Source organism: Ochotona curzoniae, unplaced genomic scaffold, assembly GCF_017591425.1.
Source record: "Ochotona curzoniae isolate NIBS_2020 unplaced genomic scaffold, NIBS_Ocur_1.0 contig_2754, whole genome shotgun sequence".
Classification (NCBI taxonomy): domain Eukaryota; kingdom Metazoa; phylum Chordata; class Mammalia; order Lagomorpha; family Ochotonidae; genus Ochotona; species Ochotona curzoniae.
The window spans coordinates 27,916,511-27,943,083 of record NW_024465582.1 but is presented as its reverse complement, the minus strand read 5'-3'; the positions used below and the strand labels follow the sequence as shown (position 1 = coordinate 27,943,083).

The following is a 26,573-nucleotide window of genomic DNA, read 5'->3' as shown; positions in this document are numbered from 1 at the left end:
GCTGTTCCACTTCTGATCCTTCTCTCCATGTATGGACTGGGAAAGCAGTGGAGGATGACTCAAAGAAATAAACCTTTTTTTTAAAAAAAATAAGTGCATGAGGAGACTGAAGTAGTTAAGAGAGACACAGTGGAGTCTGCGTGCAGCTGGGCTTTGTGCAGTTTCATGGTTTCTCTCAGCCCACCATGGGTCCCTTTCACTCTTCCAGATGTTTCTCGCTCATACGTTTGTTACTCAAGCTCCTGCCAGGTGTGCACCCCAGCGGTAGACCTCAGGGTAACAGTCGTTCACACTATTCTAGAATGCAGTCATGGTCTCCTACAGGTGAACAAGGAGTCACGAGAGCTGCGCTGGACAGATGCAGGGAACCGTCAGCTAAATGCAATCAGAAATCACAGCAGCAGAGTCCGCAAGGCTCCGGGGAGGGACAGAGAGGTCATGGCACATCCCAGGCAGGAGGCGGGAAGGGCGCAGGGAGGAGGCCTCCCCTTCGAAACAGGAGGAGGGCTCTCGAGATGGCAAAAGGAGAGGGCTTTCCAGATACAATACGGAACATGGAGCAGACGCAGGAACACGCGAGGGTGCATGGGCAGTGCCTTGTGGTGGAAGATGAGAAAATGGGGGAGATGGGAGAAAGAGAGAACTAGAGAGAGGGGCTTTGGCATGTTGCTGAAGCTGGGTCACTCTGGAGTCATCGCCAAAGTCCAGGTGACAAAGACACAGGGCCTAGACCAAGGGTGCACCGATGGACATGGAATGGGGCGGGGAATGGCTGCCCAGAGGATCCGTGGCTTTCTGAGAACCACCCAGTGTGCTGAGTTCCTCCTAGCAACGCGCAACAGGGAAGGCCTGGAACTATGCAAAGATGCCCAAGCATTCAGGCCCTTGTAGCTAAAATGATTCTGGTTTCACTAATAGGAAGGGAAAGCTGGGAAAGAAAGGTGGCTAGGAAAGGGTGTCCTGATAGCTACTGCCCAGGTGAGAAATGGTCTCAGCAATGGAAAGGTGCAGAAAGACATTGTTCTCGCCATAAGAAGTACGGTGTGCACACTGGTGTGGAGCACACATGCGCACACACCCCAAATAAAGCACAAGTGGTGGTGGGTGCCAGGTGAGAGATACCAGAAAGCACACCAGGGGAATCCCAAGCGGGAAAGGGCTCTGGTGGGAAAGTTAAGGCTGGCTGCATGGAGGATGTGGGATGCAAGCTGGCCCTGGGAGAGAGGGCAGCATTTTGATAAATGCCTAGGTGGAAGATGACATAGGGACCTAACGGATCCTATCTAGTAACATTCAAAATTATATATTGTAGGGCCTAACGGGGTAGCCTAGCGGTCTAGTCTTGCATCACTGAGATCCCATATGGGCTCCTGTTCATGTCCCAGCGGCCCCACTTCCCTTCCAGCTCCCTGTATGTGGCCTGGGAAATCAATCAAAGATGACCCAAAGCGTTGGGACCCTGCAACATGTGGGAGACCTGGAGGAGGCTCCTGGCTTCAGATGGGCTCAGCTCCAGCCATTGTGGCCACTTGGAGAGTGAACCAGTGGATGGAAAATCTGCCACTCCTTCTCTCTGTAAGTCTGGCTTTTCAATTGCTGTAAAAAATCATACACAGTGAACCTGAAATCCCATTTGCAGTCTTACACTTTAGAGAAAGCCTAACTTTTATATCCAAGGATACACCTGCATGAAAGTTTAATGGATAAAATTAAGACCTACCTAAACATCCCTCTGCAGAATAAAATATGGTGTTTTATACAGTATTAACATGCTATGTAACTGTTAGTTTGAATTAAGGAGAGTTCCATGGGTCAATAGGGATATTTATAACAGTGTAATGATGGGAGAAAAACGCACATACTTGTGAGCCCCATCAAGAAGCACGGCACGCTTCATTCAATGAGGAGACGTTAGCTAGAGGTGCGTGTGGCTGAATGCAACAAGAGGATTGGTAAAATACTAGGGAGCCAGCACCCTAGGATATAGCGTTTGCATCCTTGAAGTGGCAAAAGGAGAGTGGGATTGGCAGAGCCTGGAGAGAGCTGAAGTCAAAAGAGAGAGCTCATGCCAGACATGGGGGCACTCAGGAGGCACAAAGCCGTTCGGTGGATGAGTCCCCCACAACTGCTCCAACCAGTGACCCGAAAGCCAGTGGGTTAAGACTTTAAGTCTGTTACAGCACAGATCCAGAAATCAGAAAACCAACACGGGCTTCCTGGGTTTCAAGTCAAGACCAAGGTAAGGCTGTACTTCCATTGAGAGTCCTGGGTGGAGGGAATCGATTCCATCTTTCAGTGCTGGGCATCGAGTCCCAGCTCATGAGAACCTGTTGGCATGGCTCACCATCACCACAGCTCTCTTGTACAACGGGAAGCAGGAAGCTGAGCCAGGTTACATAACTTTCCTGTGGTCACCCATCTAGGTGCAGGGGCACTGGACAGAAACCAGCCAGGGGCACTGTAGGGCACCTGCGCCTAACTCTTGCCTTTTGTTCTCACCCCAGGGTGTTTACAGTGGAAGAATCAGACGTGGCTCCCATGGACGAGGGCAAAGAGAACAGCAGCGGATCAGGGGTGTCACGCTTGGGTGACCCGAGAAGTCGAGGGAAGGAGCCGGAGTGCAGTTGCTGGAGAGGGAAAGGAGATCGGCGGTGCAGAAGGAAGATGTCAGGCTGAGGGGAGATGGAAGAGGATCCAGGAGAGTGGGAGGACCAGCTGCCCCTTGGGGGACGAAGCTGTGTGAGGGCGTGAGAGCCTCTGCTTTACCGAGAGGAGGAGGAAAGAAGAACAAAAGGCAGGAAGCACTCAAAACTGTTAAGACAGAAACAGCTTCAGAAACGCGCTTATTAAATATTTAGGAGGCTTTTTACTTGTACACGCTGCTTCCATCGGCCCTGGGGAAGAGGCAGCCGTCTTCCCCCTCACAGCCGCATCCGCCCACAGGAGCGCACCTGGACTTGGGTGGCTTTTGATGGAGGACCCAGAACCCGGTAGCCACAGGGCATGGCCACATTATTGATAGAGTCTGTTCTAATAAGGCTTAGCAATCTGCCCTTTATTGAAAAAGAGTTATGCTCCCTGGTTTTGCAACGCTTTTACAATCTGTCAACTATGTCTATATTCAAGTGGGATATCAAGCAGTAGTTGAAATAGCCAAGAAAAAAAGGGAGGGGGTGTTACAGGATGAACATTGCTGACATTTTTTAAAAGGTTCATTTATTTTTATTGGAAAGGCAGGTTTACAGAGAGGAGGAGAGACAGAGAGAAAGATCTTCCATCTGCTGGCTCACTTCCTAAATGGCCACAATGGCTGGAGCTGAGCCAATTGGAAGCCAGGAGCCAGGAGCTTCCTATGGGTCTCCCAGGCAGGTGCAGGGTCCTAAGGCTTTGGGCCATCCTCTATTGCTTTCCCAGGCCACAAGCAGGGAGCTAGACGGGAATGGAGCAGCCTAGATTAAAACCAGTACCCATATGGGATCCCAGTACATGCAAGAGGAGGACTTTAGCCACTAGGCTATTGCGCTGGGCCCATTGTTCACTTCTGAATTTTTAAAACTGCTTTGATTTTGGAGTGGGGTTGGGATTGAAAATGCTGGCTTCTTCTCTGTAGGTCCTAAGCAGACACTGGGGAGGAGGCAGAGGGTGGGGGATTGTGTGACTTTATTTTTCTCTGATATACTGGAGCTTAAATTTGAATACAATTGAGATCCATTTTAAAATACACTGAAGAATGAACATCTTTTAAATGAAAGGGGGAGAAAGAGAGAGGAAGAGAAAGAGGGAGGAAGGGAGGGAGGGAGGGAGAGAGAGAGAGAGAGAGAGAGAGAGCGAGCGCTTGCTCTTCATCTGCTGGCCCGCTCCCCCAGGCCGGGCCAGGCTGCAATCTGGAGCTAGGACTCCATCCAGAACATGTAGTATTATTATTCTGACCATACCCAATTTGCCAGTTCTCACCTAGTTCAGTGGTAGAGAAATTTGGGGATTGTGAGATTCTTCCAGTAGCTAAAAATAAGAATTATTGACATTCGCTTAGGGGGTTCCTACTCAGTAGGTCTGAAAGGGATCTAGGCACCCCTTAACCTTCCTCGCCCCCCAACACACACACACACACACACACACACACACACACACACACACGACAATGATGCATTGTTTCACAAATGAGCGTTGGAACCGCCTTGAGATGATCCTTTTGGGGTGTAAGGGACACCTAACCAACCTCTGCTCCCTGTTGGGCAGTTGGGGAAGCCCTTCCGGTAATGCCTGCAGCAGCCAGCGTGGGGCAGCATGCCAGCACATGTACCTGAGCGGTGTCTTTGTGGTCATTTCCCCAGGAGTCTATCGGCCTCATTGCTATCCTGGCTTTCATGGGTGTGAGGGTTGGTCTAGTGTATTGACAAAGAAAGTCATTCTTAACTAATAAAGTAGGAAAATTACCCAGGACTTCATTTTCGTTTGGAAAAGTAAGTAATTAAGGAGCAAAACCCACTTCGCAAAGGTCCAATTTGTGTGTCAAGCATCATGAATCCAAGCCGCTTTTAACAACAGCTGGCCACTGGCTCTCTTTCACCCATGACAGCTTTACCATTTCTGGAAGAGCTGGCTGCTGATGCAGCTGACCTGTGGGGACTCTGTGCTGCTCCCGGAGGAAAGTAACGCATCCACCCATGCCAAGGGATTGCCACTCAGCGAGACACTGACAAGGCATTTGAAATGACAAATCTTATTTTCCTTGGCAAGCATATTCCCTGCGCAGTCTCTGATAAGTCAGGACTGGCTGTACTTCAGCAATCATTTCCATCTGGGGCATAGTTATGCTGGTCTCAGTCCCTCCAGCATATTCTTGCTCCTGACACACACACACACACACACACACACACACACACACACACACACCTGGGAAGAGGTAGAGAGAGGGCGGTAGCCAGTTCTGGGACTCCATCAGGGTCTCTTACACGGTTGCTAACAATGCAAGCACTTGGGCCATCCCCACTGTCTCCCAGGAACATTAGCAGGGAGCTGGAACAGAATCAAGAGGTGGCACATGATGCCAGGCACTCGTATGGGATGTAGGTATTCCAGGTGATGGTATAACCTGCTGTGCCACACCCCCACCCTGAGAGTTTAAGTTTTAGCCTTTGATTTCTGAAAAACCTTTTCCCACCTGCATTGTTTAACAGAGAGCTAAATTAATTGTTTCTCTCCTCATTTAGTCTTTATATACCTCAAGTGTATATAGTATGGTATTTAGATTTTTCATGCATGTATTTTGTATATTTTGTTTCTCTTGCTCTCAAGATGGAAGGATTAGTAATTGGTATTTAAATGCTGAACTCTGTTGCATTCTAGTGTCACGTACCAATATTTGCATAAAGGTGCGATTATCATGAACTCTGCCCTCTGGTGGTAGCAACTCAGAGTACAAATGCTTCCTCCCAGCCTTAGCTGTATGGCCCACACATAGCACACATATAAACAGTAACATGTTGAACATGGCAATGCAGCAGCGCTGGGCCCTGCAACATTTTAACCTTCCTAATTTGGGAAGCTGTGGGCCCTGCAACATTTTAACCTTCCTAATTTGGGAAGCTGTTACAAAGAATTGGAAGGTCATGTTTTAAGTGTTTAAACCTACAGAGACAAATCGAAGGCTGTCCAAACCCACTCTACAGCCATCTACTGTAGGACACTCCCGGTAAAGGACACTTCCTTTTCAACATTCCTAACGGTCAAAACAGGTGGAACATTGGGTCTCTGAAAACTAGGTGGGCTCAAGGTCAGGAACCCTGGGCTTTACAGTTTTGCCCAGTCACAGTATCTGTCATTTTGGGCAAGGTGCTTGCCATCTCTGAATCTCCATCACTCCTTCACTACTGTCTTTGAGGGGTCTGGTGGGAATTAAATGAGTTCATTAAATGCAGACTGTGAGCAACTCATGTGATTAACATGCACAGGAAGTGCTCATGACCACAACCATGCTACAAAACATTGTGTGTGCCCAAATTCAAATTTGTTAGCCATACTTTGGGTTTTTGTCCATCGCACTCTTTTTTGGATGATTTCCCCTGAGATGTTAAAAGCAGCTTTCCCAGTAGAAACAAGCTTAACGTCTTCTGGCATGTCATACAGTTAATCCTGGAAACTTCCCCCTAGTTTATGAATGTTACTTTTGAGTCCGTTACATGCTTAGATCAAAATGAGAATTAGGATGTTGAATCTGCATGTTATTCTATTCACAGTCACTTTGGACATCTCATATTAAAAATTAATTCAATGGCTTCTTTGAGATTTGGTCACTGAACTGCATTTTATGCCAGATCATATGAATTTAACATTAATCTTGCTGACATCCAATAAAAATGTTGCAGTGAAGGAAACAAATGGTGTGGGGATGGCACAAATTCTTAAAACATCTCAGGGACTCATAAAAATATATGACATAATTTAAAAAATTCCCACAATGCTGGTAAGGATGTGGTGAGACCGGAAATTTTTATAATGTCAATGACTGTAATTTGGCATGGTGTTTTGGAAAGCCATTTGCAATGTGCAGTGTTAGAGCTGAAAAACCTTCAGACACATTGAACTTGCAAGAATCTGTTCAGGAGAGGCAGAAGCAAAGTTTCAACTAAAGAGCAAAGCTAATGACCAGGGTTCCATGGAGCCAAGGTGAATAATACGGAATCTCCTCATTCAACCGTGGTCTCCACACTAGAATGAATGGCAGCACAGCCATTCAAATGCTGACATGGGAGGTAGCTTGGAAAAAGGCTCATGATAGGGCCTGCCACATAATGGCTCAACGGGTTGATTGTCACCTTGCAAGTTCTGGGGATCCTATATAGGAGTGCTTTCCTGTCCCAGCCACTCCACTTCCCCTCTAGCTTCCTGCTTGTGGTCTGGGAAAGCAAGTAATGATGGCCCAAAGTGTTGGGACCCTGCACCCGTGTGGAAGACCTGGAAGAAGCTCCTAGCTCCTGGTTTTGGATTGGCTCAGCTATGGCTGTTGTGGCTACTTGGGGAGTGCACCAGCGGATGGAAGATCTTTTTCTCTGTGTTTCCTTCTCTCTGTAAATCTGCCTTTCCAATAAAAATAAACCTTCAAAAAATAAAAAAGACAAAACCTAACAGGCAGAAAATTAAGAATAAACACAAATGTATTATCATACATTGGCTCTGTTCTTTCAGCTCCTATCTGGTTCTCTGGCCGCATGTGTATTTAAATTGCATTTATTCATATTGCGTTTTAAATACAATATCTCTTTTCTATGTCATTCTCTAATCACTTCTCCTCTCCTCTCAATAGGATAATCAGGAAACTTTTGTACTTAATTAGAGCATTTCCATTAGTGCTGGAGAGAAAGTATCTCGCTGTCACATTTTCTACTTAGTTTATCATGGGTGTTGAGCTGCCTTGTTCGTAGACAACAGGGGTCTGAATCCAGAAATGACTGCTTTATGTTTATAACTGACGTGGCGTTCATAGCGCTTCCCTGGATTTTAATTGCCTGCTTTGCAGCAGTCTAGTTCTCTATGTGACTATAACTGCACAGTGCCATTTGATAAAGAGCCAGCCACTCCTTCAATGATAAACCTGCTAATTGGGTACCCTTGGCACAGTATACTTGGCTTTTGGCTTTTAAAATCACATTGTAAATATAGCAAAAATACCCTGTGTTCAAGTCAGCTAAGCAGTCCCTGAACGCCCATTTTGGCTGCTCACTGAGGAGAAACAGCCCCAGCAGCTGTAGTTCCTCCATGGCCCATCCCGGGGAGCCAGGTGTGAAACAGCCCACTGTGATATTACACGCGTGTGCAAAACCTTTCTGATTGTCTAGCATTTTAGGGTGCAGCTTAGCAATGCCAACCTGTGCTTTCATTCTATGAACAATCTTTTTTTTTTTTTTTGCATTTTCACTTGTGAATTGTAACCGACAAATAATAAACTGCACCTATTCTGAGCTATTTGATCGTCTTCACGTCAGCACATCTCTGATGTTTCAGTTATCTACTGCTGCATAAAGGATTTTCCCCCAAAGCGGCAGTTTCAAGCAACAGACGCATGTGTGATTTCACAGTTTCCGTAGAGGAGGAGTTTGAGAGTGGTTCAGCCGCGCGAGCCAGGTTCAAGAAGTCTCCCGTGGCTCCAGCCAGGGTGGTAGAGGAGCTGAACACTTCTGAACGGTTGGGGGAAGCTTTCCAGGTGGCCTGCTCTCACAGCTACTGGTAGAAGGTCTAGGAGGTTTGCTTGCTGACCCCAGAATGAGCCATGCAGGAGAGAACAAGCAAGAGGAAACGGCAGTCGTCTTTTGCAACTTCGCCTCCAGAGGCCATCATTACTTCCTTCTTGCTGCATTTGTCAGAAACAAGAGGACAAGCTCAGCTCGTAGTGAAGGGAAGGGCAATTTGGCTATTGTTAGTAAAAGGAGGATGTTTAAAGAACTTTAAGGACATATTTTAAAAGCACCTCACTCAGGGAGCCAGCAAAATGACCAGAGATAATGAAAATATCTTATCCTAACCATTTGGTTCAGAGCCAAGTGAGATGTTAGCGCCTGATATTTCAATTCTAAAGGAATCATTGCATTGCACAAAAGTGTTTTTTTTTTCCAAACCTCAGCTTGGATTTACAGAATACTTTTCAGTCTGAATTATTATCAAACCTGTTCAAATTATTAGCTGGCCCATCTTATATGCTCGAAGCAAGTCAGCACAGAAAAAGAACTTTCTTATTTTGAGGAGGAGGAGAAAAAGGATAGAGCAGGGACAAAGAAGAATATACTGTCTGCTCTTCAACACACTAGCAGCCTGACTTGAAGAGGAGATTATCTGGACATTCTGCAGAAAGTGAGTTTTGATAAACACTGAGAATATGCTGTCACTCCTGACATGCTCGCCCAACACCTCTTGCACAACTATGTACGTTTTCCAGACTCTGGGGTTATTCTAGCAGCAGAGCTGTCTTCTCAGTCCCTGTTGCCATCAATAGCAACTCCAGTGCCCACAAATCGGAGGCGCTATCCTTGTTGTAAACTTGCTAGTCTTAGTTCTTTCCATGAGCTCTGTGCTGGAGGGGTCGCAAGCCCTCACTGCTAATTTTTCTGCTAAGGATATTGGTGAAATGAACCCATCTGCCCTTGATTATTCATTCAAGCTGATTTTTTTTTTTTTTTGAGCAGCCCGTGTGCCAGATACCATTCTGATTGTTAGTACTGAGGATTCTACAGAACCAGAACTGCCCAAGTTCCACCCTTGACACGACACCCCTCCTCTGCTCTTCAGAAATACACGGAAGAAGCCAGACATTGTTTGAAAGTCTTCATCCCAAACAACTGTGTCAGCCACGCACCAACTTTGACGGGTATAACCATCACCTGAGCAGCTTACGGGGCATGTTCCTGCAGCTGCGAACTAACAGGGCTCAGGCAGCCGCAATGGAGACCATCATCTCAGGTGATTCTAAAATAAATGCTCCGTGTGCTGCACCCAGTAACACTACCCCAGGTGCACCACTATCACTATGGGAAAGGAAGGGGGACATTTTTTTCCACACTGTATCCAAATACAGTATCCTTTGTTTCTCCCCTCAATTTACAAACAAACAAACAAACAAAAAAAAAAAAAAAAAGAGAAAGAAAGAAAGAGAACCAGTTTCCTGAGTCCAGGTCAGTAAGTTCTAAGTTCATAATAATCTGAGACGCCTTTGAACTTGCTTCCACTTTCTTCCCTATTTTTGAAAATACAGCAGACCAGGAAATCCTTTTGAGAGACCCTGTACAATCACAGTAAGAATGGGCAAACTTACCTTCTTGGGCCACCAGTAGAAACCGGAAACCACTGGGGGGCTGGCGTTGTAGCACATCAAGTTTAGCCATCGCCTTCACTGCTGGCATCCCATACAGATTCTAGTTCAAGTTCTGGATGCTCCACTTTCAATTCATACCCCTGCTAATGGCTTAGAGAAGCAACAGAGGATGGTCCAAGTGCTTGGGCCCCTGCACCCATACCGGAGACCTGGAAGAACAGCTTAAGGGCCTGGGTGGAGGCTCAACAAGCGAATTCTTTTCCTTGCAGTACTAGCATGAGACACAGGGCTGCTGGTTCGTGTCGTAGCCGCTCCACCTCTGACCCAAATCCTTGTATGTGGCCTGGGAAGTCAGTTAGAGGATGGCTCAGGTCCCTGGGCACCTGCGCCCATGTGACAGATCCAGAAGAAGCTCTTGGCTCCTGGCTTCAGCTCAGCTACAGTTGTTGCAGCCATTTGGGGTGTGAACCAGCGGATGAAAGATCTGTCTCTTCTCTCTGTAAAATCTGCCTTCAAATAATACTAAATTAATCTTTTGGGAAAAAAAACAAAAGAAATAGCCTGAAGTAAAATGCGAGATGTTGAAGGTGCTAATTCCTCGGAGCTGAATAAGGCCACCTTGACAGTTTTCATCTTGCCATTCCTTGTGGATTTGCTTGGGGAGTTTGTATCTCATGACGCTGTCAGAGCTTAGCTAGTTCTGCTCTGGTTGAATCTGCATTCGCACGTGTTAAGCCTAAAGCAAACCAAGCAGCTGCAGCTTTTAGACCTGATCACTCCTGGGTGGTTACAGGATGCGGAAAGGTGGAAGGGCAACTGCAGTGACCTGGGAAGAGCTGGCTGACCCTGGAGGGTGAAAGCAGTCTTAATTTGCTCTTCATTGGGAACGCTGAGCTCAACAGTGCTTATTCATTTTTTTTCCCAGTGCCTCAAAAACTTAGGCTACAATAGAAATACCTATGAAGGCTTTAAAACATCCTTCTTCTGGGGTGGCCATTTGGTGTAAACTCTTACTTGAGATATATAACACTGTGCCTAATTTGAGCCATAATTTTATTTTCAATTCAGCTTCCCGAGAATGCATAAGCTCGGAGGTGACGAAGACAGTTCGAACAGCTGTGACCTGCACTGAGTCCTGGGTTTCTCTTTTGAGCCTGGGCCAGCCCTAGCTGCTTCAGGCATTTCAGGGGTAAAGCAGCAGATAATTTCTGTTTGTGAATCTCTGCCTTAAATAATACTAGATATTCAAATTTAATTGGTCAAGGTGGAAAGAGAGAATCAAAGTTTAAAACTTAAGCTTTTGAGATGTTTTGCTTAGGATTTCTTTGCTTTTTTTCCCCCAGATTTATTTATTTAGGAAAATCAGAACTGTAGAGAGGGGAAGACACAGAGTAAGATATTTTCCACCTGCTGGTTCACTCCCAAGGTGGCCGTAATAGACAAAGCTGGGCATGCCAAAGCTAGGAGCTTTCTCTGGGTCTCCCATAGGGGCGGCAGGGTCACACACATCTGTGTCACCTTCTGCTGCCTTCCCAGGTTATTAAGCAGGGAGCTGGATCTGACATGGAGTAGCCAGGACATAAACAAGCAATCACATGAGATGTCAAAATTGCAGGCAGGGGCTTTACTTGCCACGCCACAATACCAGTTCCTGGGTTGTTTCTACTCACATTGACCAAAGGCCGATGTGCTGTTTTCAGTAAGCTTAGAGGATGATGAAGAACTAAACTTACATTCCTGACACCTGAAGGCTTTTAAACTCTACTTTTCACTAAATAAGTATTGTAGGAAATAATACACATTGACGCTCTCCTGCTCCCACTAGAAGACTGGGGATATCATAAAACTGTACTTTGTTTCAACGATCATATCCTAGAGTAACCATAGGATGGCTCTAATACAGATGGTTTCTATTTTAAGTGTAAAGATCGGGTCTTGCACACTGCAATCACTGTGTTCATGGGTGGCTCGGGGATGATGGCAACGAAGAGCAAATCCCCATGAACTTATTGAAGTTTTCTCTATCCCGCTGTTCTTTGAAAAGATTCACCTTTCCTGCTGACAATACAAGGACAATCATCTATGTTTTATCACTTGAAGGCAGACAGATATGCAAGAACAACATGGAAATGTCTTCAACTGTGAGTTGCTGTAAACTTCCAAGACAGTTAAGGCTTAGGATTCTTCATGAGAAAAATTACTTTGAAATAGGAGAAGGGATGTACTTCTTTCAATGTCTTCTTTAGGTTCTGTTCATTTTATGATAATATCTAAGAAAATACAGCATTTTTGTCAACACTCTATTTGCAGCCCTAGAATTTGAACTTATGGTACCTGAGGAGCTAAGTAATCAAAATTTTTCTTATAAAAAGGGAACTCATGTTTTTCATATATACATTTATAATAGCATAATAGCACTAACCACTCTACCCTCTTTTCTTTTATACAATGGCATACTTTCAATTTTTTCTTATAATCACAAGACTACTCCACCCCACCTTTTTAAACCAACCTTTGCTTTGTTACTCATCCTCTCCAATCTCTATCAGTAAGCAATATCTTAAAGAAACCTCACTTTCCTTTTAGTTTAATCACCAACAAATGGCCTCTCATGAACACCATCTTTTTACTTGCTAAGCCTATAGTTATATGCTGCTTTGCAGAATTTCCATTACCACACCACCCTTCCTTCCAAAATTCTATTTTAAACATCCTTTTAGTTGTGGCTTGCTCTCCATTAGGTGACCCCCTCTCTTGACTTTTTTGATCTATGAATAGAGGCAAGGGCAAACAGATGCTGAAGGCTCCTCTAATTACACTTGTTCCAAAGCGATGCTGAACACATCGTACCCGGTGGTGCCTCCCCAGGCTGGTGGGGGTATAAAGGAGCCCCTGCCAACGTTTCACACACATTGTCTTCTTTGGTCCTCTGCAATCAGTTGGTGAGCAATGTAAAAGGCCTCAGCTCAGTAAGCCTTGTTACCCGCTTAACTAACTGCCTTCTAGTCTGTTATATTAACTGTCATCAGCTGTTCCTATCACTTCTGCATTGAGGTAGTCCTTTCTTGGTCTTCTGAAGGTGCCAGATAGAATGATTTAGGTCTAACTGCCCCAATGTTACTGAGAAAAAAATAACTACATAATAACTTTATTTTTTAAATTAATTAAAAGTCAAGACATACTAATGAGATGTAAAGACAGAGCTTACAGAGTCCATTGGATCTGGTCTAGCACAAGAACCTTGGGTCACCAAGAAAAAATGGATAATCCTTCTTGACTCTTGCCACTGGCAATGTTTTTTTTTTTTTAAAGTAAATTTTAGGTTTATTTTTGGCATTCTATCCTAAAACCCTTGTTCACAACATTTCATAGATACTTTTGGGAGTTCTTTTGAGATGAAACAAATTTCTAATTTTATGCAAGTTATTTATTAGATATATGTACCAGGAAATAAAATTTATGAACTGTGATAATTTATTAATATCAACTTGTTTGTTTTTATAACAACAATATGAGTTAGCTGAGAGTCTACTATGAGGAGTCTACTATATTTACTTTCATGTATACCAGAAAGGAAACTACAGAAGGCATTCTATAAAGGTCTATTGACAATAGAATGGGAAATTCCTAAATTTATTATTTTTCCTTATTTTTGATCTCTTACAAGTTTTGTCCACCAAACAGGTGACCTTCCTGCAACCAAGTTCAGTGTAGAAATCTAATCTGACCTATCTGGCTTTTCCTGGCATCTTCTTAGTTCGCTTATTGTCAGCAGAGTCCTAGAGACGATCTGCAGAGGCGTAACTGAAAGAAATGCTACAGAGTTAGAGTTGTTGACACAAGTTGAACCCCCAGAATCTCTAAAATACCCATGGGTCTTCTGTGATGCTGGATTGGCACTGTACTGCTTCATTGTGCCTTGGGACCCACAGCTAAGGGGACCTGACATGGTATCCTCCTGACTTCAGGAAGCACAGGGCATTAATCACACACCCGCCCATCCACATGTTCTAGCTGAGGAACCACTCCATTCGCTGAAAGTAACATTAAGGTGATTCCAAAATGATCATCAGGTATTAGACTTCTGCTATACAGACACATGGTCTTTAGGTAGCAGATATGGATTAATGCCTTGGCAGCTACTCTTGAGCCTATAGGAAAGGCCATTGTAACTCTAGATTACAGTTCATTCAGATCAAATATTACCTACCTTAAACAATGTAAGAATTGGAAGCTGCTTCCATGCCCAAACCAAACTCATAGCCCTAAATAAAAATGCATTCACTCTGTTCCCAGTCTAAGCTCAATGCTGTATACATGCTTGTTGAAGAGGAAGATATTAAGAAATAGAAAAAAGGTGTCTAGCAGAAAATGAAAGATGGAAAAAATTCAACCAAGGCTGAGAAATTCAGGAATATAGCCTCTTAGATATTTATTGTAATTTTCAAAAAATAAAACCAGATAAAGTCAAAGAACAGAAATCACTTTCCATACAGAATTCACATACAAACTGAATACCTAATAGAGCACATAACATGTTTTACACAATTAGTTTCAATAAAGAATTAAAACTTCACAATGTGAATACATTTCATAGTTTTAAACCCAGACAAGAGCTCCTGTGGACACATAGAGTCACAAATTTGCTAGGCAGCAGTTTTCAACTAAATGTCACAATCACTATATGAAAGCAGTAAGCTGTTTTCAGTATTTTCAAAAGAACAGTTCCACAGTGCAGTCACTGAGAAAGAGATAAAAGTGCCCGTGGTTCAGAGAAAAGTCTTTATCTGTGTATTCATTTCCCAATACCCTTTGTGGGAAATACGGAGCTACAGAACACATCTGAGTATACATCTGCCTGGGCAACATGGGATTAGACAATGTCCTGTGGTTTAGTATGCTGGCAGATTTCTAAATCAACTGCTCTAATGTGGCTTGAGTGCAGTTTGCATTCTGTGACCTAGTGTGAGGCTGCTTTGCAGGGAGAAATATGCAGATAGAGCAGCTCGTCTTCCTCACGGGAACCAAAGCGTGGGGGAACTAAATGAGGGTAACTGGACAGGTGTTGAAGAACAGTTTGGCTGTTTTGGGAAAAGCAATAATGTAAAGATGCCAGTTCTAACACTCTTCCGCTCACAAGGACCATCCTGTGACTTTTCCCATTGAGTTGCTTAGCACAATCTTCTTGCTACCGAGTATTTATTTTCCGCAATCACGTCTGACTTTCAGCAGAGCAGGTCACCCTTTCTCGGTGCTCCTATATCCCCATATAACTTAGTATTTCGATTACGTAGGGCATCTTCCCCTCATTCTCTTTAAGAGTAGGAACCTTACCTCTTCCATGTTTGGTTCCCACAACACTGAGCACATGGTGTTCAGTAACTATGCAGCAACTAACTCAACTTTTAATCATATTCTTAAATTATCCTTCTCATATTAGCTACATGCTTCCATTTTCTTTAAAAAAAAATTTTGGCACAAAGTCATCACTAACATATCTTACCCACTGTCGGTTACTTCTGTGGGTTTTGAGAACTTAGTACAAGGTTCAGTCTGTCATAGTTCAGTCTGGACCACACACTGCCCAAATATCACAGCAACATTAAATGTGGTTGGCACATCCTCATATATTAATTTGTGATCAAGTGCTTGAGAAAGAACTAAAAGCTTCATGTATGACGGCCATGACCTTCTAGAATCCGCTGCTCTCCCTCATTTTCAGTAAGTTTTAACTCATTTTTCTTCCTAAAGATGTCATGGCTTACTCCGATAATAAAACAGAAAGGTAAAGCGCAGTGTTAAAATGAGACTCCACCTTAAAAACTGAAATGTCAAAGAGACATGTAAGGTGGCTGACTTACCTTAAGCCTAATTTCTTGATTTTGCATCTCAGTGAAGTTCCAGGCCACTGATGGTGGGGTTAGCAAGGGAGTGTGAAGCTGAATGGATGAATTCATGATGGCATCCCAAAACGATGGAAGCACTCTGACTTATGTTTCTCCTATATCACCAGAGTGGGACAGTTGAGAATTGAAAGTGAATATAATGTTAGCCTCAACCTCAAGAGACACTGATATTTGAGAGTTCCCAACGTTAAATCACCAAACAAAATACAAAGTTGAATAACAATAAAATATACATATAAATACAAGCGTGAACATCCTTAGTAGACAGAATGTGTGAACAACCTTTTGAGAAGAAAACAAGCGGCTTTTCTCTGCACATATTTTTTCTTAGGTATCTAAACTAGTTTCTTGAAAGTAAAACGTACAATCACATAACATGTCTAGGGAAAATTCCAAATTGTAGCAGGGTATGCTTTTCTAAAACAAATCAACAGTCATTCTGTCTTGAAAACAAAACCCACATTTGTAAAAGGTAAAACTGACATGTATTTGCAATGACTAAACATTTGGTCTTGTAGGAAAGAAGTACTTTGAAGTAGGCACAGAGGAATTTCACATGACACCAATAAGATATTTACTGTATAAACTGCACCACTAGACAAATACTGCTACAAGAAATTATTGGAATAAGTCATACAGCCATCAAAGCATCGAGCGCATTCATTATAATTCACTCTTTCACACTAGTTTATATACACTGAGTAAGTCATTAAATATTGCACTTATTGGCCCATGAACCCTCAATTCTGAGGTGTTGAAAAATAGAAAACACATTATTTTTATAACATATTTCATGCAACATTTAAGACATTTCAGTTCTACAGACACCATTAAATAGTTGTACAACTGGACAGCCCAACAGTATCACACCACGTCTGATATTAACAATATATTAACAGGAATTATAGCACAGTTTCACTCAGCACACAACCTAGGGATGCTGAGACAATGCATGGAAATCATTGTATTGTTACAGCAAATGATCCTCAGACTTCACTTTCATTAGAAGTATGGAACCACTAGACAGATACAGGTCACGCTCACATCCCTGAAAGACCAGATATACCATCTGCATTAGTGAGAACAGCATTCGTGAACTTGTGTAATTGCTAGCCTCTAACAGCATGAATACACAGATATTTCCATTAACAAGTAAAACCATTGCCAACTCTCCACTGTCTGTGACGAAGGAAAGCATGAATGCAGGTGAATGAATGAGTGACACAGGTAACCCCCAATCTCATCTCAGGAAGTCATGACTAATGGAAGCTCCACCAATGACAGTTGTAAATGGGAGGGGAAATAATGAAACTTGATTCTGGTATTCTGTGAGGATAGTGCTTTAAAAGCCTGTAATGATGCAAAATTAGCAAGCCGATTAGAGCAAATCAAATAGGAAAGTCCATTTGGCCCACTAGCCAGGTGGTCTGATCTTCACACTTGAGCTCTGATTGAGATTTTGAAATGTTTACTAGAAAATGCATTTTTTCCTCACCCTCTGTGTTTAATGGGGATGAATTATGTGCACAAACACACAGACTAATCAAATCAAATCGGTGTGAAGAGCCTACTTCATGGGCCTTTAAAAACAAGATGTGGGCTGTAGCTGGTACATAGCAAAAGCTTCTCCCTAGAACCGAGAAAGCACCATTAACGGAATTTTCCCCTGCCTAGAAGAAAGTATGAGTGTTTCTGAGTATGTGTCCTAAGGGGCAGCACTATGTGTGTGGCTCAAGAGTAAATATTTATTTCAATCTACTAAAAGATGTTAGTTGACTACAGTGTCAAGCATTTTATAAATGTTTTTTTAAAAGAAAAAAGGGCATGCATTTATGAAATCCCACAACAAGATACATTTTACATAAATCTGTTCTCCTACACCTGTACAACTAGAATTAGATCCCTTTACATTTAGTGCAGTGGGTGAAGATGTTTTCATGTTTACTTTTCCTCTGGTTAGAAATTTCATCTTATACCCATTAGGCTAGACTCATTCTAGGGCATAAAACAGATTAATGTCTAATACTGACTTTGGTGAAAAATTCATCTACCACATGAAAACAACAACAACTGACCCTGACACTAAAAGATTTAGTGCAACATATTATGTTTTCCTAGCAAACAAGTGTGATGAATATTTACCCAACAAGGAGAGCTACAGATTGCAGTTTCTAGGAAATGATTAGAAAGGCCACACAGGGCTGGTTGCTGGGTGAGTGAGTATGTGGGAGGACAAGTTCCAGGGTCCACTCAGGTAACTAACAGAAGGAAGGGGCTCTTTGAGCAGCGAGTCAAGGTTGAAAGTATGCACTGCACTAAGGCTGTGAATCCTGGCAACACTAAAAAGATTTTAACAAACACTAACTTTTGGGTTCAGGAGGGCTTTTAGATAATTATTTTTCAGATGTTGGTGTTACTGTATCTTGGTATAGTTTGCTGAGGTTTAAATATTTGTCTAAAATGCCATGTGGCTAGCTGAAAGACTGGAGGATACACTTAGATGGCACTAGGACACATGTTGGATGCAGTATGTCACAACGGGCCATTCATTATAAACTAACAGTCCAAAAACTAATGCTGTCTTATGGGAGTCCAGTTCGTCATTGAAGGTATTTTACTTTCTAAGACATAAAAAAAAAAAAAAAACACAAGTTTTTAAAAGTCTATTGTTAGCATAGGAATAGTTAGAATTAGTTTCTTAAAAGCAACTAAATCTGCTTAAAGCAAAAGGCCTATCATTCATGTGGGTGAGCAGGTAAAATCTTGTTTACTGTGTATGTTGACACCTTGTACAATTTGAGCAGTTTTAATAAAGAATTTATAATTTCATGTTTATCATCACAGTGCTGTAGCTTTGCTACAACTGAAGGCGTCGTTATGGTTTTCTCTGAAGAATTTTAACACTTCTTCACTGGCCAGGAAGTGGGGGATACTGACTCCGGGCAGCTCTGAGGAAGAGCTGTAAGGGCCTCCAGCTTCTCCTACACTTGAGAAGGTCTTGGAGGCAGGAGAAGCTGCTCACTAGAGGGCAGCAGCAATAAGTGGATTCATGGTCCTGTTGCAATGCTCGCTGTGAGCCTGCAGATGGGGCACTAACGTTTACATCTCCCGTCTTAGCATTTGACACTGGATGCACTTTCAACAACCATTCACATATGAAAAGGCTCAAATGCTGAATCATTTTGAGGACAGCTACCGAGATGAAACAATTTTCAGTCCAAATTTTCCGTTGCATTGGGGAAAGAAGGCATGTGCCAACAAACGCTGAAGCCTGGACTAGTCAGGAGTTCATTCCTGAGAGTATTTTGGGTGGTTTGCTGATGAATAGCACAGGCAGAAAAATTGCTACTAAACACACTAGTTTAGTTGCATCAGATATAACTGGCAATGGTGCCTTAGAATTACAAGTTAAAACCAATATGCACTTTTTAAGACATCATGTTCTTTTCCATCTATTTGTTAGGCCACTGGCTAAAATGACGTGTGGATATTTAGGCTGTGGGCAGATGGAGGTACAGTGTGTGTTTGTGTGTAGTGGTCACTATTATTCATAAGTAACACAGCTTGAAGTAGCACACTTACTTAACCCCTCACTGGCTCCCGTATGTTCCATATTTGAATAAAACCAGGATCTACTGATGCAATGAAGACTAGAGCACAGTCTCTCCTTCCATGTACTCTGCAATGGAAATAAAAGTGTTCTTTCTCTTGAGCTGCGTGGAGTTTTTCAGAATGGAATTCAGGCAAGGAGAGAGTTTCAGAACTGAGAATCATCTGGGATATTCCACATGATGTGGTTAGGAAAGTCAGACGTTTCAAATATTTCTCAGTAATGAAAATTAGGCTATTGTTTCATCATTTTTTTCCTGACCTGTGTATAGTGGTTCAATTTTGGGGTGTCTGAAATAGTGTACATGGGCATTGCTTAAGATCCTCTAGTCTAAAATCCAATTAATTTCAGTAACAGTTCTTCGGGGAAAGGGTTTCAAGAGAGCAAAAACCAGCTATTTCCCTTTCAAGCTTACATCCTATCCTCTCACTTTTTTTTCTCACTTGACAATAATACACATATTGAGGTCCTTCTGTAAAAGCCATGTGCAATGTCTTAGCCAGGCCTTGCTATCTATATGTGTGTGGGGGTTGGGACAGCGAGGGAGGACAAGAAAATTTTCCTGACTTTATGGCTCCATGCTAGAGAGTAAAAGTGAGCTTAATAGCTATGTCTTTTAACACAGCCACATTCTGGCCCGAGTTACAGATCGTGACAGTGTTATGCAAACAAGCTCATTGTTATAGACAGTCCCAACCATGTGCCTCCCCTCTCTGCTTCTTCTATTTCACTGGCATTTCTGTGATTTTGAAGCTGGTTGTTCCATTACAATCCCATAACACATTGACATCTTCTTGTCCTCACTAAGTTGAGATCTGTCTCACAGTGTGCCAAAGTGGAAATTTACTACCAATTAGCAGATCTTAAACTAAGAAGGTGAGAAATTACATGAATATGCTAAAATCCTCCCAAATGCTTCAAATGTTTCAAATGCTTCTCCTGTTTTTCCATCTTTGCACTAGTACTGTGTGTGGCTTAGTTCCCTGCTGGCTGATGTTTACTCCCTAGAGATATCTTTATGTATGCATATTTTCCTATCAATGCCTTTGCCCAATAAACTTATACCCAATACGTTCACAAGTTCTTCTATTTTTGAGCAGTGAAAGCATCTTCAACGCAACCACTGAAAAAGGGGCAATTTCATCCAGCGTGAGTGTCCTTTACTATCTGCCAGACATTGTGTATGATGCACATGGCATGATGCTACACAGTGCTGACACCAAACTGGAGTTTCCTTTTAATGCTTAGCACAATTTGAAGGACTGGTTGCCTACTTGCTATTCGTGTATTTTCCTCAGGAAGTCTACATGTTTAAATGCTTTCTTCCTTGTCTGAAATTGCTATGGATTCCCAATGCTTCTGCTACTCTCAGCTACAAAGTGTTCTCCAGGCAGCCTAAGCATCTTGCCTAATGGGACTATTGAATGATGAACATCTCAGTTGAAATAACTAACGATGACATTTGCTCCTCTTTAACTCAGAACTCACTGGACTAGTATTCAAACAGTTCCTCAATAGACAGAAGGACACGGCCGGGGAAACACGTCTGCTCCTACAGAAAGAGCAGTCCTCATAGACTTTGCAATCCAACTTTGATTCCAAGAGTTGGTAAATGGTTCCAGAAAGTGATGGTAGTGAGGACGTGTATAGTATGGCAGTGGCAAGTCATTAAGGAAATGAGGGGAGTTGAGGCCTTGGAATTATTTAGGTACTCATGCCCCCTCTTGGTTCAAATGTGTATTGCATAACTGGCATTCAGCAGCCACATCCATTCAATGCTCTCAAATATTCTGAGAGCTGTGTAAAATCAGGAGAAAGTAGTCCTCAGTAAGGAATTTGCTTTTAAAGCATGTAGGCTAAAATTATTGTTGAAACCAAATTCCAATAAATTGAATGTCACATTTAGAGACAACATTTCAATTTCTTTGTAGTCAACGACCTCCCTGGTTATGTGTAACAGTGATAAAGAGATGTTTCCTTATGGGAAACTGATCAGACTTAGGGAGTGTCACTAACCAAGAGCAGATTTTCATTTGAAGTTCAGTTCAGGGTAAAGCAAATGCAATCTCCTGACACTTCCCATATTCTTTCCTTGGTGCACACACAAACAATTCCTTGGTGTTCATCCCTACAAGTGAAGAGCATAATTTTAATCCATGGCACAGAAGTCAGCTATAGTGAAATCAAAGTCTGATGCACCAGCAGCAGCTTAACTATGAAGGAATTTAGAAAAATAGAGAGCCTAGAAGACAAGTAAATAACACATCACATGCAAGTACTAGATGTCTATAGATGAATAGTCCTTACAAAGTTAAGATCACATATTTGTCACAGGAAATCACCCAAGATTTGAATGCATGTACGGGGCCTCTGACATCAAGGACTTCCTTCAAATAATTATTAGGCAGTATAAATGAAGGCTAACAGACCATTTATAAATGCTGTTTGTTGGCAACCAGAGCCCCTAGGAGCTTCCCGTGTGTGTGTGTGTGTGTGTGTGTGTGTGTGTGTGTGTACACTAACAGCCACAGGAGGACTGCGGTGGAGGAGGAGTCTCCTTGAGTCTTGTGTTCTGCTTTGCCGCAGTGATGGCCGGGTCTGTCTCCAAGCTCTCTGACATTTTGTCACAGATGATATCCACAAGTCGTTCAAAGGTCTGCTTGACATTAATGTTATCCTTGGCACTTGTTTCAAAAAACTCAAACCCTGGAAGAATACAGAAACACAGTTGGGTCATTTCACACTTTTTTGAAATGAAATGGAACTTGATTATGGTTTTGGATGGTCCTGGAGTGGTGGGAGTTTGGTTGGTGTAAGCATGAGGTACCGTTCAAGCAGATGCTGACATCTTGATGCCCATTAATCATGAACAGGAGGGTTTTGAAGTACAATTGGTGATGTTCACAATTTATTTTTCTCTTCCAATTCATTTAAGCTACCAGCATGATTGCACACCTTTTAAGAAAACTATCCACTTGCAAGAGTTAGTAATGGCAACATAAGAATCATTAACATCAAGTCAACCTTTGCCATCTCTTCTTTCCTTGTACTGTTTGACATTTTATTCTTTTCCAATTTCTGGATTCTACCCAAAATCGTACTTTTAATTTTTCTTATTAGCTTAAGGTTTAGAAGATTGTATGTTTATTTTCTGCTGCAAAAGAGACTATCAAACTCTACCATAAGTCAGCTCTTAGCTTCTTGCATGTCCAATCTTGCTGCTATTCTGTGATGGATATTGGAAGACCGGTCAGTTTTCAGTGACTGGTAGGCCACAAGGTGGCAATGGGGAGTCACAGGAATTCTCTTCAATCCATTCCAACTTCCTTTAGGAAAATTTTGAACAGTGGTGGTCTAACAGCCCCTGGGGCTTTTTCGAATACTGTACCAGTCTACCAGTTGCTGATGTCTCCAGGTTTCATTATCTAGCAGTAGCAATTTTGTTTCTTTTTTTACCAAAACATGGGCACTTGATCCAATGAGCTGAGAGAATGATGAGAAGACGCACAACACCAGGGCCAGAACCACCCTTCTCCGGATGTCACTGTACCTGGGCAGAAGCTGCCTTCACAGGCTGCGATAGACACACTCTTATCACTCTATTGTTTGCATTCACATTCCACTGGCTGAGCTTGCCAGTCAGTTGCCATGGCAACTTCCCCACTAGGCCAGACACAGATTGCTCAGGTCCATTCAGGGGATGTTGATTTAGGATGTACTGGGCTGCACACAGAAAGGCTTTACTAATCCATCCAGAATTTTACACCCTATAAATCCTTCTGGTTACATCTGGCCCTATCTCAGAGGAGCCACCTGGATTCGGAATGATTAAATCAGGCGGTTTCATCCCAGCTCCTGCGGCCAAAGGAGAAAGAACGAACTAACACTTTGCATCATGTGAAAATCCCTCTGATAACCTGGAAATGCTTACTTTCTTAAATAGTACTGCGGGGAGAGGGGGGAACAACAAAAAGCAGCTCATCTGAATTAACGTTTCTAATTTAATTATGATACTACTTGATTGGATGGCTACATCAGAGCCTGATTTTCACCAGCAAATCTGTCGCTAAAATCCAAGCGAATAATTGCAGGATTTGGGCTAAAAATGGATCGACAGAGCCAGGTGCTATAAAATGGAAGCAGACATTTGAAACCATCTTTGCTTGGTAATTCTCTTACATTTTGTCTCCCTGGACAATGCTTATATACTTATTTTAGAGTCTGTCTTTATAAATCTATAGGTAAGGCCACTCAATGTTAACAGAACTGTTCTTAAATGCTTGTTCAGGCTATAGCAAGACACCATTCATCATCTAACAATTCATCTTGGGGGAGGGTAAGTTGCTGAGATGTTAGACCTATTTGCATCTTAGTGGTGGATATTCCTAGTGCTAGTGGGGCAGGAGGGAGTGTGTGTGCGTGCCTCAAGGGGTGCCAAGAAGCTGCTGAAGAAGTCAAGATCCCTGGATGTGTCTTTAGAGGCAGAAATATCCTGCATATGATATAAAGGTCTCATTTACAGGTTCGATTCATTCATCTCTTGTGCTAACGTGTTTTTTTTTCCATTACATTAAAAATGTGAGTTTGGAAGGCACTGAGCTTGAAAGGATCACATCACAAAGAGAGAGAGAGAAATATTCCCTAATTCCCTATGTGCCAATTCATTCCCTTAAAGGCTGGCAACCAGTGCTAGCGCAGGTTGAAGCCAGGAGCGAGGAACCTAACTAGGTTTCCCATCTGAGTGGCGAAGACTTTATTCAAGCCATCATTGGTTGCTTTGGTGGGTGTGAATTAGTGGGAAGCCAGAATCGGGAGTGGAGCAAAGTTAGTTCAAGGCAAGCCTTAAACCTAAGAAGCTCAATATGGAATGCGGGCATCTTAAATCAGTGTCTCAACAGCCAGGTCAGTGCCTGCCCCAATATTTCTGCACTTTAATCACAGCAACACAAGCTCAATCTTTAACCTTGCATCCATAGACATCCACATCAACAGGGACCTGGAACGTTAGTCAGTGATGCTTTAAAAACACGCTTTGAAAACACAGAAGATTTTTTCCAATGCACTGGATAGGAAAGAGTGCTGAAGTCCGAGAAAATAAGTAGTCCAAGGTCACACAGCAAGCCAACTGAGAAGTCTGACAAAGGCCTCCTGATAAATAGGTTACAGAAATAGCTTCTAGCTGCAGACACCTGTCCCTCCAACATCAGTGGGTATTAATAATTTCAGCACACGACAATGTCTTAATCCGTGAACATGTTAAATACAGACACATATGCATCCTTTCTCATTCCTATCAGTACCTTTCCGGTTGTTCCCTAGCCGAGGCAACGGCAGTGGCTGGATGACCCATGTACTGTGTCGCAACACTTTTTTGTTTTGAGCTTTCCCATGCCTGATCTTGGAAAGACCACTCCTACCCTGTTCCAAAGCTACTGATGGCACAGTTGGACATGAATTTGTATATGACCTTTTGCTTTGGATTCACTTGTTATGAAGTGTTGTATCACAGCTTGCATAGATCTTATCTGGAAGAAAATGAAGAGCACAAAGCAAACTTGCATCTGCATCCCTAGAGGGTGCATCCCAAGGGGTGTCATCAGATATACTGATTTCATGGGGTCGGAGGTGCACCTGCACCAGAATCACTGGAAAATCCCATTTTAGACAAGCTGACCTGGTTTACATCTGCTCCCTTTGCTGTGCCTGGCTAAAAGAGGACTCTAATGTGGTGTGGTGAACTTAAAGGCCATGAGCTCCTCGCTGTTTGGCTGGCAGCATGGGCTGGTCCTGGACGTTGCATGCTGTGATTGTTTTTTCCATGCTGCTCCCTGGAAGTGCTCACACCAAGAGACTTCAGAGAGGTCTGGCATCTCTTGACTAATATACGCTGAGGGCAACAAGCAGAGCTTGTGGGTCAGAAGTCTTGCTCACCTGGGTGGCAGGCTTCAAGCTGTCACTCTGAAAGATCGCAGCACCCTACAGAGCATCTGTTCCACTTGGAAACATACTGTGTTAATAGTGATAGTCACAATTCCAGGAAAGGATAAAGCAGATTTTTTTTTAATGGCCATTTCAAGCCCCAGGTCCTGGCTTCCAGCCAGGCCTAACCACACGGTAGCTTCCTTTGGCTTTTGTCAGGATTCTGAAACTAGACATTCTATGGCTTGACAAACCCTGGTCCATGTAGAGAATGCTTCTTCTATCCCCTTCCCCTCTTGGTACTTGTGGAACACTTGCATTTGGCACTAACAGCACAGACCGGAGTGGCTGCAGCTGGCTGCTGCGGAGGCAGCACACGGTCCTGTCCATTGTTCTCCCAAGTGCCACAGTTATCATCCATTTGCTGCCTTTCGTCACTTCCCCTAGCCCAACACCGTCCCTGCACACGTACAAACACACCCCAAACCCTCCAGGTTAGCCAGGCTCGCCCCCTCCTGGGTGGTGAATGGATTTCACACAAGCCCTTGGCAGCCCTTCCCATGTGGTCTTCCCTTAAAGCACTCTACCCTACCTCTCCTTCTTCCCTGTTGAACTTCACCTTCAAGAGAGCTTCCAGTATGCTAGATCGGACCCCTAGATGTGTTGAAACCTTAACATCAAACTAAATTTAAAAAGAAATCATGTTTTCAGAGACCAGCATGGTGACACTACAGGCTAATCCCACACCTGTGGTTTTGGCATCTTATACGGGCACCAGTTCATGTCCCAGCTGCTCCACTTCTGATCCCACCCTGCTTGTGGCTTGGTAAAGCAGCAGAGGACGATCCAAGTCTTTGGGACCCTACACTCATGTTGGAGACTCAAAAGAAGCTCTTGGCTCCTGGCTTCAGACTGGCCCTTTGGGGAGTAAACCAATGATGAAGACTTTTCTCCTGTTCTCTACTTTCTCTGTAAAACCTTTTAAATGAAAATAAATAAATCTTTAAAAATATATTTTTAAATAGATAACTTCAGACATCTGGCTTAAGGAGTACTGAGTAGGTATGTGAGGGCCTCCCCTGGTACTGGTAGCTGGTGTCTCCGACTGACCATAATCCCTGTCACTCCTGACTTTCTTTGACACAAAATTTAAATTCCAACTGACAGTTCTCTTACTACTCACTTCTCTATTAACAGCAGGAACATGGGAGTCACATAGAGAGGTGCCTACTGTTTCAAGAACAAGAGAAAAGTTCACAACTGTTATAATATATGAACATATGAAGAGTTATTTTATAATATGCCACTGGATTATTATGTAATCAAAATAAAT

General features: G+C 43.0%; 1 protein-coding gene across 1 annotated transcript in view; it reads right to left on the bottom strand.

Moving 5' to 3' along the window:
* Positions 1-21,487: 21,487 nt before the first annotated feature.
* RAB3C (RAB3C, member RAS oncogene family) overlaps positions 21,488-26,573 on the bottom strand; it is a 216,585-nt gene continuing 211,499 nt past the window's right edge. Inside the window, exon 5 of the mRNA XM_040977700.1 lies at positions 21,488-22,027. Coding sequence (XP_040833634.1) covers positions 21,840-22,027 — 188 coding nt within the window. The 3' untranslated portion in view covers positions 21,488-21,839. The remainder of the gene's footprint in view (positions 22,028-26,573) is intronic.